The sequence below is a fragment of the Equus przewalskii genome, chromosome 6 (genome assembly GCF_037783145.1).
Source record: "Equus przewalskii isolate Varuska chromosome 6, EquPr2, whole genome shotgun sequence".
NCBI lineage: Eukaryota > Metazoa > Chordata > Mammalia > Perissodactyla > Equidae > Equus > Equus przewalskii.
This window is the reverse complement of record NC_091836.1, coordinates 82938327-82952367: the sequence shown is the minus strand read 5'-3', so window position 1 is coordinate 82952367 and position 14041 is coordinate 82938327. Positions and strand designations below refer to the sequence as shown.

Here is a 14041-nt window from a genome sequence, read left to right as displayed (position 1 = left end):
AAAATATATACCACAATTGGTTGAATGTAGAGGCAAATATGAGAATCCAGGTGTGTTCTATTAAGCCACACAGATTGGCAAAACTGTAAAACAATGATGCTCTTCTCACTAAATTTCTTTGTTTGGGACAGTATGGTTATTTTCATAAAATGTCCTAACATGCAATGAGTTTATTATTGCTAAATCATTATATGTCACTTTTGACATTAATTAATAAGCAATATTTCAAAATTTCTGTTTTAGTCTTCGATATGGCACATATTGAGGGACACAACCCTTAAACAAAATTACTTTGGAGTTCTCAATGATTTTTAAGCGTGTAGAAGGAGTCTTGAAATTAAAAAGGTTGAGAATCGCTGTTCTGAGATCCTTGGAGAAAAAGTAGTGTTTTGGATGAGTAATTAATGAGACAGGGACTCAGCATTTGTCAGTTTACACTATTGTCGGGAAGCATCATGGCTTAATCAGGCTTCATGGTAAGGGTTGGTTATCGAGACAAAATCACTCCTGGAGCAGCAAAAGGAAAGTTATCTATTACCTAAGATGGGTAGAATTCGCTTTTATGAACACCAAATTTTCAAAGTCCTGATTAGACCTTCTTTGTGCCCTTCCAATTGGCTCCAGCCCCCCAAGTGTACAAGTACACCCCTTTACCTCCAAGGAAGGTCTGGCCTACACTCCCTGCTCAGTGTTGGCATCATGACTAGATGTGGGCTAGAAATCTGCTCCCTGGTCATGGTGAATGCCACTCTGCATTCAATGATCAGGACACAGTACTTGGGAGGGCACCGGGCACTTCCAGGCACTTCCAGGCACTAAGAATGAAGGATGAGCATGTTGTGGCTTTTGTCCTGAAGGACTTCTCTGTCTGATGGGGAAGAAAGATTCCTGAAGAAATAATTACAGTATGATGTGATAGATACTCTTTTGTAGATAGTGACCAAGTTTTTGCAACCAAAAGTTAGGACACACTCTGACATCTGACAATCCTGGGGGATCTGGAACTCATGTCTGCTATATTTATTAAGAAACTCCCAACAACTCCACAGAAATTCTGTATAGATTTGTACTTGATTTGGCCCAAAGATCCAGAAACAATGGTCTGTACCTTTTTTTTTAATTCTGGGAAATAACAGTGTCAGAATAGAAAAGGGCAAGAAGCTCCTTAGGATTACAAATGATGAGTAATGGGCCCCTAACATTTTATTTCCTCTGAATTAGTGGATGGAAGGCACTGAAGGAAATTTTTCCATCATACTCGTTCCAAGTGGTTTTTCCCCCCAAGGCAGAGTCCAAGTTTGTCCACATAGGTCTCCCACAGCAGCTGAATCAGATCAAGCTGAATCCCAGAGTCAGAAGAATGAACTACGGTCCCAAGCCTTGATTACATGTGGGTAAAATTAAACAATAGGGCTCTTGATCTGCCAAGAAAAGTTGGAGTCGCCTCTGGGTGGGCTGTTTGGGGACCATGGAGGTTCTGGTCTAGACTGGGTCTTCTAAGTCCCAACCATATACCCCTTGCTCCCCCTTCCTTTGGGACTGACTCAAATCCCTCTTTTTAATCTCTTTCTCCCAGTCCCTCTGTTCTTTCCCAGCTGTGGCAACTCTAAAGTGAAATGAACAAGAATAAAACAGACAATGAACAGAAAATCATGCTCAGTGCCACACACGGATCTCCTGCCACCCACAGTTAGAGAATGGGATATGCTGGTTCTTAAAGACAATCCAAATGAGAGGCAGGACAAAGAGCCTGAAAAATCCCTTTTTGAATCTTGGCTTCACTACTTATATCTGACTATGGGCAAATCACAACATCTCTTTGATCTCCAATGAGCTCATCCACAAAAACAGGTCATTTTGAGGATTAAATGACATATATGTAAAAATGCTTGGCACATGGTAAGTCCACTATTCATAGCTACAATTTTCACATCTTTCTGTGTGATTATTTGATTAGTGTCTGTCTCCCCACTAATCTCTCAGTTGCAGGAGAATGTGGACTGTGTCTTTCTTGGTTCACTACTATGTCTCTTGAGCTTAGCAAAGTATCTGGCACATGCAAGGTGTTTGTTGAGACAATTATATGATAAAAGGGAGTTGCTAGGGTCTTGATTGAGGATCTACTCCCAAGCAGCAAGTCTGGGGTCTCCTGACAACTCTCCTGGATTGGGACTGACTATCTGAAGCATGGTGTCATGAAGGATTCCAAGGTGGCATCTGGAACCAGTAGGAACAGGGTATGCTGATAGATTACTAACACCTGCTATGGTTGAGGATGTTGAATATTTGTTGACCTCGGTCTGTGTAGTCAAGACCAGCTCCCTTTGCCAGATATTTCCAGCACAAATAGGTCTATTGTATAATTCATGGATAGAGTTATTTCAGGAGGACTGAAGTTACCAAATGTCTGACTTGAAGATAAGCAGCATAACCTCAGGAATGTTTTTGTGACTCAGAGATAAGAAAATGCCTAGAACAATGCTATGCAAAGAAGCTGGAAGCATACCACTATTATATCTGCCTGTTTCAATGAACTCACTTTGTGGGAATGTGAGTTTCATGAATCAATTGCTAAGAGCGAGCAGAACTCTCATACTTCAGCAAGTATATCCCACGATGAGGAAGAACTTTGCAATACGCTTTCCCCCAACCCTTACGGCAGCTGCTCTACTCACGAGGGTAATCCTTTGGGTGTGTCTTCTCAGACCAGTTTCCGTAAAATGTGAGTCTGTACTTGGCTGTTCCACAGGCACAGCAGTCTAAGATTGGTTTATCAGTCACCCCATCAAACGTGGAATCTGAAACAGTCAGGAAAGTCACCAAGTTAGGAAACAAACGTGGGTCATTGATAAGGCAGCACCATCATGGTCTCGTCCTGTCCTTAATGCTTGGGAAAAGAAGATGAGGTGCCATTTTCATTGATTAATAACACCTAGAACCAGGTCAGTACTTGGGCTATAATGAACTTTATATACCTCTAAGTATGGTAACGTTATTTTGCAAATAAAAAAACCAGAACTTCTGCTCTACTAATGTGAGGAGATATGTAGGACCAGTAAGGCAGAATATCTGGGACTGGGGCTATCTTGGGAAACGGGGGATAAAATTCACTCAGTTATCCTTTCTGGGCCTGAATCTGTTTCCCCACCCCACCCACAACAAGATTTCTCCACCGTATTTTAAGAGGCATATGCATGTGTGTGTTTTCTCTAAGAAATATTCTCTGGGGCCAAATTGCCAGGACCAGAAGGAGCAGCTTTGAAGGAGAACAGTGAGAACAAGTAGAGAGACATAAAGGACTGCTGAAAATTATTTAAAAAGAAAAAGATATGCATATATAGTCACATCACATCTTATCAAGCTTTCAGAGACTGCTGGGAAGGGTGGGGGTTTGGGAACATGTTCATAAGTTCAGGTTTACTTCTGAGCATAGAAGCAGCCAGGAAAAACTTAACAAGATTCCCTCTCCACCCCCATTTTTAGCTGTGCATAGCTGATAAGTGGGGAAAGAGAAATTACATGAATAAATTCAGTATTTCCGATTGTCAAGCCCCGTCCCTAACTGTGCATTGTTGCTTTTAGTCTGTTCTGCTTCCTGCAAGATGAAAACAATAACTGCAGATGCAACTTGCTTCAACTGCTTTTTCTTTGTTCCTCTAGAGGTACTAACATAAATGCTCCTTTTTTTTCCAAGTTGGACATTTATTCTTAAACATTATATAATGAACAGTGACAATATAAAAATCTTTTTGAGTGTAAAGAAGATCATTTTACAGGCCTTCCTTATGGAATTTGCTGAGTTCATTTGGTTTGAATATGCAAAATCAGTGATGGGTAGAAGAAGTGAATTCTGCCTTCTAGGATGGAGACACATGTATGGGATATTGTAATAATAACTACACTGTATAGAGACCTTGTATGTGCTGATCCCTTTCCATATATTGTCTCATTTAATCCTAGCAATCCTGGGAGGTAAGTACTTTGGTTAACCCCATTTTACGGATCAATAAACTGAGGCAGAGTAGGTAACCAGCCCAAGGTCACAGTGTTAGTGAGTGGTGCAGGTGGACCAAGAGCTTTGAGCCCAGAGGCCGTGCTCTTAATCTCTGCACTATAACCCTCCAGGAAAGACCTTCTGCTGGACAGATCTGCATAAGCACCAATGAGAGAAATTTTTTTGTGTTTCTCTTTTTGCTTTTTCAAGTGAAGAATGGTGCATTTAAAAAATTACCTCCTTACATAGCTCCAGGATTTCTAAACAGCCCCAGAGAAGAGATCTGAAACCACCCAAAATAGAAATAATTGTTTGGCTACTTTTTGTACCCTTGGAAAAGGCCAGAGCATTGTCTATGCTTAGGAGCCGGCTCCCCACTGCCTTATGCGCACGAAACCCGGGTCTGTTCCTGGGTGAGCCACTTTGATAGTTAAGGGACAAGCCCTGTTGAATGTATTTCAGGACAGGTAGCTTAAATCAGTAACTCCTGAACATTTTTTCTTTTTATATTTCCATTATGACCAACGATGTTGTGAAAGAAACTAAATTAGTTTTGAAAAGGCGATTCAGAGCTAAGAGATACATGCTGGGGTCTCAATTCTAACTACCAGGCGCTGTTAAATGAGGCAGCAACAATCTCTCAGAGAACCAAAATAAGGCCAATGGGTAGCTTTACCTTATGAAAAGCGCTTTCAGATACAGGTAGTAAACTTAAAGATATATCCAGGAGGTCAAAGGAATACACTGAGAATAAGCCTTTTGAATTCCAAAGGAAAATAAGCTTCCCTTTAAAAAATAAATTTCTAAGTTTGAAACTAAAAGCAGACACACTGGTTCCTACCAGGGAAAGCCTATTGAAAATGAGCCAGGTTTCCAAAGGGCAGGGATAACAAGTGTTAACTCGCTTCTATCCACAGCAAGGACTGCAAATACAGGTAACTTCAGGCAGTGCAGCATCTCCTGAGCGGCCCTCTCCCCAAATTTCTACACCCAACTGCTTTTTATCTGTGCAGTTCTTAATTTTTCCCCCTATGGATTAAGAGCTTCAACTGGGAAAAAAATAACAGACACGAGTTTCTTTCTCCTCTTCCTTGATAGATGTGATTTGATTCACCAAGGAAGCAAAGAATGCAAAGACCCTAATGAAAGAGCTAAGATAATTAAGGAGCATATACACTTAAGAAAAACCCCTTTGCTCTATGCTTGTAAACTAAAGACTTTCTTAATGTAACCTGCTTTGCTAAGTGATGGATTTCCTCAGGAGTCTGCTGTCTCTGGGGATCACCTGCAACTGCACCTAAGATCCTACAGCCCAGGATGGTCCTGCTGGGCCTTTTTTCATCCACAAAGCTGCCATTGGGAAGTAGTTTTTTCATACATATGCATCCTTAGTCATTTGATAGGATCTCTGCTTCAGAACTGAGAACCCATAGAGATTTGTATGCCATTTTATTGACGTTGTATCTGCAGAATTTTAGCGTATTCGTATTTTAGATGACTTCCCCCAACATCAGGACTAAGGCTTTGGAAAGCGCACTTTAGTTAACAATTGCTGGTCAGTACATGGAGGTGACAGCAAAGTGTCTCCTAAGAACCCTCAAATCTGGGAAATAAGCTGTCCTCTGGCAATCAACCTAACAAAACAATACCACAGTGGCTGTGATTGGCCACCTGTGGGTGTAGACCAAAAGGTGGCCTCTAAATGTGTGATCCAGAACACCCACAACTCTAACCCACGGGACCTCAATGTCGTCTCCTGGAGGCAGGGTAGGAATGGGATTGTCCTTTAGGAACCAAGAGCTTCAACAGTTGAGATGTTCCCTGGTTGGAGAAAGGCTGAGTGAACTTGTGGACAATTAACTACAGGAAAGGAAAGGCAGGAAAGCCCCCAAACCCATGTGTGGTGATGCCCACCTGGAAGCTGACAAGGGCCTTGGCCCACAGGTTCCAGCTCTCTAGCCCCTGTGGCAGGTATGACCCAAATGCAGGGCACCCAACTCTTTCCCGTTTTGCTGTTTCCATGCTCTCCAATCAGTCCTCCAAGTGGGACCTAGTTTCTGCCCTAGCTCAGCTGCAGGGAGACCTATGCTTTGTCTACCAAAGGTAACCATGCAAGCTGCTGAATTGGGAGGTAGTCCCTTTGATAGAAAGGCAGAGGTTAAGGGCATTGGCTTCTAGGTTCACACCCTGCTCTCTATCACTAGCTGTATCATCCTGAGTGAGCTGTTGAAACGTCTTGTGCCTCAGGCTTCTCATCTATAAAATGAGGATGCTATAGGGGGCCAGCCTGATGGCCTAGTGGTTAAGTTCGCCCCCTCCACTTCGGGGGCCCAGGGTTCACCGGGTTCGGATCTTGGGTGCGGACCTACACACAACTTATCAAGTCATGCTGTGGCAGGCATCCCACACATAAAAAAATAGAGGAAGATAAGCACAGTGTTAGCCAATCTAACCTGAGGAAGCATGTTAGGGTATCTCCCTCAGCAAACGAGAGGAGGATTGGCAGCAGATGTTAGCTCAGGGCTAATCTTCATCAAAAAACAAGTAAACAAATTAAAAAAAAATAAAATAAGGATGGTATAATAATCTTTACCATATATGGTTTGTGCAGATGACATGATTAAGGCTTGTGAAAGACTTAGAATAGTGCCTGGCATGTAGCAAGCACTCAAAAAATATTAGCTATTGTTATTATTTTCCCAGAAGACTGTTACCAACTTTTCTTTTTCATAGTACCTATGATGTGCTAGAATTGGAGAGGTCTATTTCTTCTCAAAATGCTAATTGCTCTAAATGCCAATAAAAATTCTGCAAAAATGAATAAAAATGAGATAATTAAGTTGTATAATTTTAGAACATTTTCTATTTTTATTTAGTTCTCTAACAACTTCTAAACACATTCAGACACTTAAGGTCTTAATTTTTCACGGTAGATTAATAAACAAGCTTTCAGATGTAGATAATTACTAACACTGATATATAAGTATCATTTCCTATGTGGCAAGGTGGCGTGGTACTATTTTACTTACATTAAGTCAAGTGGCTAGAAAGGGCAGAGGCAGGATCTGAATCCAGGCCTCTGCTCCAACCTCCCCATCTACTTAATCTCCATGACCATTGCGAAAATGCCTTCAAACAAGGAGAGGGCATGGATGAGCTTGCAAATCCAAGGACCAGATCCTTGAATGCGATGAAATCACAAGGTCAATGCCCCCTTGGCATCCCCATCTCCTGCCCATCTTCCCTAGAGAAAAATCCCCCCACATCACCCAGGTGCTGGTGATTATTGCAGAGAATCATTACAGACTTCTTAAAGGTACACAATTGTGCGTTCCTTAATTAAGTCCTGTGAATTATTCCAAGGAACCTCTTCAGAATAATCACTGTTTCACAAAAATAAGAAGATGATGGCACCAATCTAAGGTACATTATCTCCTACCCAGGGAATCAAGCTGAGTAATTAGAGCTTAAGGCGGATCCAATTATCTACAGCACACAGCCAGATTAAAAATCGGAGCTGCGTGGGGAAGCAGAACGCGGAGGAACTCAGAGAGTCCAATCGCCTCAATTCCTGCGGCTGGATGCTTAGACTGAATGAGCCAGCTTCCGGTTATCTGGCCCTCTCCCACCCACACGTTCTTACCTTGTTCACAAAGTTTCTTGGTCAGAGAGCCCTCATCTTGAAAATAAATGATGCGTTTCTGTACAATGCTGGCCCTGTGGGGAAAGAAGACACAAGTGCCGTGGTGAGGAGGGCAGATTTAGGGATGTCAGATCCTTGCTTGTCCACCTACGGCTGTGTGGCTTTGGGTGAGTCACCCCAACTCTCTGTGCCTCAGTTTCTCCATTGGAAAATTGGTGTTAATAATAATACCTACCTCATGAAATTTCTCTGAGAACTAAATAAAATGTATGTCAAGAGTTCAGCACATGCCTAGAAACCACTCAATAAGTACCAGTTATCGTGTTGGTGGAGGTGGTGCTGATATTATTATAAAGATGAGAAAGTGAGCTAACAACAATTTCAATAACTTTTCTCAATGGTTCATTTTACTCTAGCTTTGTATCAAACTGTTGAGGCCATTTATAGATCAACCATGTTCAAATCAGAGAAGTATGTCAAACCCTCGTCTTGAAGGGGAAAAAAGGAATTTAAAAATATATTTTGATTTGTTCTGAAAATGTCATTCTATATCTCTCCTGAAAGTCTAGACGAAACTGTCTCCTACATTTTGAACAAAGACAACTTCAGCTGTTATAGCTCCCTCTTAAACTTGTCAAACACAGGATCTTAGAATTTGGAAAGAATATTTTGAGGTTGAAAAATGACTTACGTTTGGCCAGCACATATTTTCTCTTTAATCTAGGATTGCACAGACACGCTGCTTCTCCTGTAACCCACTCTGCTGTGTACTTTCAGCTGGCCCCGCAGAGGCTGAATCCTGAAACCCAGTGTTCCAGTAATTGGAAAGTCTACAACACTTAACATCGAGACGGTGCCAATGGATCTCGGGCATTTCTATTGATTTTCTTCAGCAATGCCGCTCAGTCAAAAGGTAATTTTCACTTTGATTTGCCCTATTTAACAGATAAAGGGATCCCTTGACTCCATCACAGCTGATCATACTGAATGAGTGATAGAGTCATAGGATCTGCCCTGTGTCACATGTTCTCAGACCCAGTAACGGGCCCATGTGTGCAGGGATGTGCAGAGTACAGAGGCGGTTTTCCATGGTCTGGGCCTAGGCCAAGTTGACTTTCCAAAGAAATGTCTACTCTATACCCAGTCTTGCAAAAAGAATAAAATTCAGGCCAGCCTAAGATATCTTTTACAGTCTGTCCCCACCCAAAAGAGATGAGATGTTGAAACAAATGAATGAAATAGGCTTCTTGTCTACACAAAGTTACTTTGATCATCTATCCATTCCATCGCCCATCAAGCAGAAAGTTTCCCCAGGCCCAGAGAACACTCAGCCTCACCCTAAAGCCAAATAACAGAGCCTTTTGTTAGTCGGAGCATCCCATCCCCTCCCACAGTGCTTTCAGAGTGTCCCTGCCAAGAAGTGTCTCGGGGACCCCTGTGGAGGGCAAGGAGAAGGCCTAGGGGGAAGTATCCCAGGCCCCACATTATTCCTTCAGCCAAAGTCTCCGTCCCCATTTCAGCCAAAGTGGCCTCCTCCCCTATTTGTCCTCCTGTTGTATTTACTGGTGTCTTTTCAACAGAGTGGTTGGAGGCCTGCTGAGTGGCCAGACCCTGGCCAGGGACCCTGTCACAAACAAGACAGATGGGGCCACTTCCCATTCTCAAAGTCGACAGAAGAGTGGGGAGAAAGCATTAAACAACTAAGTCCTCAGCCAACCATTTAACACAACCGCCATTAAGTACTGAATGGAGAAGTCCCTATGGTGTGGGAAAGTATACATGGGGGTCCTGACCAAGCCGGGAAAGGCTCCCCCCGGGAAAGACAGCTGAGCTTAGATTTGAAAGAGTAGGAGCTAACTAGGCAAGTGGGAGGGAGAAGCAAGGGAGAGGGCATCCTTTGTAAATTCCTTGAGGTAGGGAGGGTCATGGCTGGTTGGAGAACCTATGAATGATAAGCCAGGGAGGTGGTGTGAGAGGAGCCGGGGGTGGGCAGGGCCAGCAGGGAGATGGCATTTTACTCCAAGCTGGATGAGACATCTTTGAAGAGTGTGTCCTGAGGAGTGAGAGGATCAGATTTGCTCTTTTAAGAGAGTGCTTGGGCCATAGAGTAAAAATGGGTTGATGTGTGGTTACAGAGCTCCAATGCAAATAAAATTTTGTTTCAATGAAATTCTCTTGCATACAAACTTACCATTCAAAGCTTTTCATAAAGTTTCCCCCCAACACCCTCTGGCTTCATCTGTCACCATTTCATGTCATGCTCACCGGGTTCCAGACTTTGTGAAGCATATGCCCCTCGTCTGAACACCTCTTCCCCTCTACCAGGCCCTTGACTGTCCTGATTCCTCTCCAAAAACCTTTCTTTGCTAGCATCTGTAACAAATTCCTCCTGCTGTGAATATGAGAACAACAGCAAAGCCTGTGATTTGAAAGCATGATCATGTTTAGAAAAATTAAATTACACCCAAATTTTCCAAAAGTCGGATCGTAAGATTTTGGGGGACCAGAGATAGAAAACATGTATTTCATATAAGATGTTTCCATTCCTTCACGCCTTGTTGTACAAAGTCTAAGGTGGCCCACACCTCTTTTACATAGCTGTCATTCCTGAGCCCCGACCGTGTGCCAGTTGCTGTGCTGGGAAGTCCCTTTCTGTACATTATCTTTATGTCTTATGCCTCACATACACCACAGGACCTCAAATTCCACATCCAAAAGCCTTGGGCTAGATGTATTTTTGGATTCAGAGTTTTTTATATATTAGAAAGTTAAGGTGGTAATACGCCATTATCATCCCCATAATCAAAAACATCAATATTCTGCAGCAAAATATAAGAATATTCATACTAAGAGAATAAATAAAAACTATAAATAGCTTCATGTCAGTTTAGGTCAAGTTTAGCAAACTTACCAGAGTGCTCTTGTTTTTAGAGGGCTTAAGATGAGGGTTTGTGGCCATTTTCACCCTTATCTTACAGCCGAGGATGACTGAGCGGCAGGGAGGTTCAGTAACATGCCCAAGGGTTTGAAGTTTGCCCTCTCTACCTCCAAAGTCCACGATCTGTCTTACACTCAAAGTGGTTGTAAGGATTAAAGATGATTATTATAAAAAATATAATTGTCCCGTGAGGTAGGTATTATTATGCAATGCAACCTCAAATGAATTTTCCTTGGATCTATTTTAGCATCTCAAGGGAATACTGTGGAGAACTGATACTTTGGTGGATCTCCTGGAGCCTGGGCTGTGACCACCTGAAGCTCTCCACGAAAAGACTGAGCACACATCTCTATGCCCATGCTTGGCCCACGCTCCGGATCACGCCTTCTGGATTTCAAACAGTGCAGATCAAATGTGGAATACGGGCTAGTTCTGATCCAGCCCTGGTGCTCTGGTCTCATCTCTATCCAATCCTCCTGAGCACTCTATCCAAGCTGTATCCTATGTCTTTCTTCACCGTCTCATGCCCCTGGGCCTCTGTCCATGGGACTCCTTCTGTCTTTCCTCGTGACTCCTCAACACACACACACATACACACACACTTCAGTTAGCTAACTCTTACCCAACTCAGATGTTACTTCCTTCAGGTTGATTCCTTGACTGGGTGCTCTTCCTGTGAGAGCCACAACCTCTTCGGCTGCTCCTACCACAGTACTTTTTAACCTGTATTTTAAGTGCCTATCTACTTCTCTGTCTCCTGGGCTAGATTATAAGCTTCTTGAGAGCAGGAACTTTATCTTACTCCTTTCTATAGACATTAGCGTCACTGCAGTATGGGGATTCAAGGAGAAGGAACATGGTTTGGGGAAAAGGAGAGAATATGAGATTGAGCTGTCTGTAGGACATGATGGCGGTATGTCTAGTGGGTCGTTAGACAAAGGGACCTGTAACTCAAGAGAGATGTGAGGAGTGGGGAGTATGGATGTGGAGTCACTGGGGCAGAAGGAAGAGTGGGAGCTTTTGAAGTGGCTGATGTCACCCAGGGAAAGCGTGCAGAGTGCGAAGAGAGTCAAGCAGAGCCAAGAACTCTGAGGAGACCAACACTGCCCTACAGATATGCCAGCAGAGACCAAGACTTTGGTGCACTTGGTTGCAAAAGATGTTTCTTTTTGTTCCTCATTTGGTCAACTCCTGAGAGAATTTTTATATTCTGAGAAAATGCATTTCACTTTGAGTCTGTTCCCATCAAAAGCATAAAACTCAGCTGAGATTTATAAATCATATTATAGTTCAGAAAAATAATAGCTTTACAAGATGAGAAAGCTGTTAGTAAGAATTCCCTGAACATTTCAAAATGACAAATTTCCCCCGTTCCGTGTTGCAGTTTGGCAGGGCTGTTGCACAGCGTTTACAGGCTGATATACTGGATGCTCTCTTATCGTGAGCGTGTTAGGGAAATCTAAATTAAATTTCTCAGGACGTTAGCTCTCAAACTTTGGACTATTGAGGTTCCAAATAACTTACTAATCATTTCAAAAGTTTTCTTTTAGACTTACAGCAGAACCTTTTCAGAAACGCCATCTGAATCTCCTAGATGCTCGGCCCTTTTCTGTCTGAAGGGTTTACTCATTTGCTGTTCTTTTTCCTTGAGGAATTTGCCTGTGGGAGTGAAGTTAGAGTTTGCTAAGTGGTGGGTTTGTGTCTAGTGCTGGAGAGGCCTGGGATCCCTGCTCTCATGGAAAAGGGAGTGGGAGACCTCAGCAACTGAAGGACTTGGAAGAGGCCAGGCCATGAAACGACTTAAAAATACACAGGGATCCTCAGCCGCTGGCTCACTGCCATGTAGAGATAATTCATGTCATGCCCTTACTACATGCACGTTGCACAAAGTAAATATTCAGGACGTGGTGGCCATGATTGCTGCTGTCATTAAGTCCCCAGGCCCTCACATAGTGCCTGGCACATCAAAGTGGTAATAAACAAGAGCTATTATTATGATTGATATCAGGTCTGTCTCTTTGGCTTGTGGAGGGAGCAGTGAGGGTGCCACTTGGCTCAGGCTGTTTCAGGTGGCGAAAATGTACAGCCAAAATGAAGCTCGGACTTGTGGTCTCCAGACTCTTTCTGCCAACCTTCTTCCGAATTCCAGTAAAATCCCTATTACGGAACATTTCTTGGAATACTTTACAAAATTTGCCTATGATCTCAGGGATATTTTCCATAGAGGTGATCCAGTGTATGACCAGTAACATCTTCCTTCTACCAATGAAAGAACAACTCTATGGGAGGACCCATGAATAAAATATTAGTCATAGTGATGGTAATATCATTAGGAACTGAGGCTATTCGCCTTATTTCACTTCACAAGGAGGCCAAGTGCTAACCTGACCATGGTCTCACATTAATCAGCAAATATTTACAGAGGCTGGGTGCATTCCATGAACCAGACTCTTGCCAATCGTTTATATGGCTTTAGGTGGATCTCAGGACATGGAGCTGTGTCCAGGAGTTACCGGGCATCCTGGCAGCCCATGACAATGTGCTCATGAGAGAAGAAAAGTGAAGGCTTGTCTGCAAGGCTCTATCTACAACACATATGAGAACTCCATGGCTGCCCAACAGTAAGGTCCCAATCCACGCTTGGGATCACAAAGCTACGGATTCAGAGACTGGCATGGTCGTCCACCATTGTTGCAAAGAGGCAATTCTAGTAGCTGCTAGGAGATTACTCCTGCTGAATTATCACTCATTCATAAAACATTGACTGAGCACTTGTTTTCTGTCAGGCACTTTATTAGGAGCTGAAAATTCAAGGATGAATAAGGGATGGTACCTTCCAGTAAGAAGCTCCTAGTCCAGTGGGGAAAAGACAGAGACAGAAAAGGAAACAGGAAATCAATGTTGAGCGCAAGAATGGAGGAGCCATGGGAGTCAGAAGAGCAGTGACCGACTAACTTTGCCTTGGCAAATCTCCAAGAAGCAATAACGGCAGCCCTGAAAGTCTGAATTGGGAGAGGGGCAGTGGAAACACAGAATCTAGGAGACACATTGTAGGAAAATTGATCAGGGCTTAGTAACTTACTGGATCTGGGGCAGAAAGAGGAAGTTGAGTACAAGATATTTTATTTATTTTTTGTTTATTTGACGATTAAGCACTCTTCTAAGTGCTTCATAAATAGTAACTCATTTAATCCTCCCAACAACCCCATGAAATAGGCATTACTGTTATCCCTATTTTACAAATGAGAAAACTGAGACAGAGGGAGGTAAGTTAACGGACGCCCTGTAGACAAACCCCAATGACCACAGGGAGGATCAAAGACGCCAGTGACAGAAACAAAAGGCAAAAGGGGCAAGGAAGAATTTTTTTTATTTTTAGAGTTTGTATTGAGATAATTGTAGATTCACATACGGTTTTAAGAAATAACAGATATTGTACATTTTTCCCAGTTTCCCCCAATGGTCA

General features: G+C 42.8%; 1 protein-coding gene and 1 long non-coding RNA gene across 2 annotated transcripts in view; one reads left to right on the top strand and one right to left on the bottom strand.

Moving 5' to 3' along the window:
- SPON1 (spondin 1) overlaps window positions 1-14041 on the bottom strand; it is a 245183-nt gene that overhangs the window by 136997 nt on the left and 94145 nt on the right. The window contains exons 4-5 of the mRNA XM_070626401.1: window positions 7638-7711; window positions 2676-2798 (exon numbers count right to left, since the gene is read on the bottom strand). Coding sequence (XP_070482502.1) covers window positions 2676-2798; window positions 7638-7711 — 197 coding nt within the window. The remainder of the gene's footprint in view (window positions 1-2675; window positions 2799-7637; window positions 7712-14041) is intronic.
- On the top strand, window positions 2788-12577 carry LOC139084225 (uncharacterized). Its single transcript, XR_011541636.1, has 3 exons — window positions 2788-2942; window positions 8415-8550; window positions 10823-12577. It is a non-coding gene; the product is annotated as an uncharacterized lncRNA (long non-coding RNA).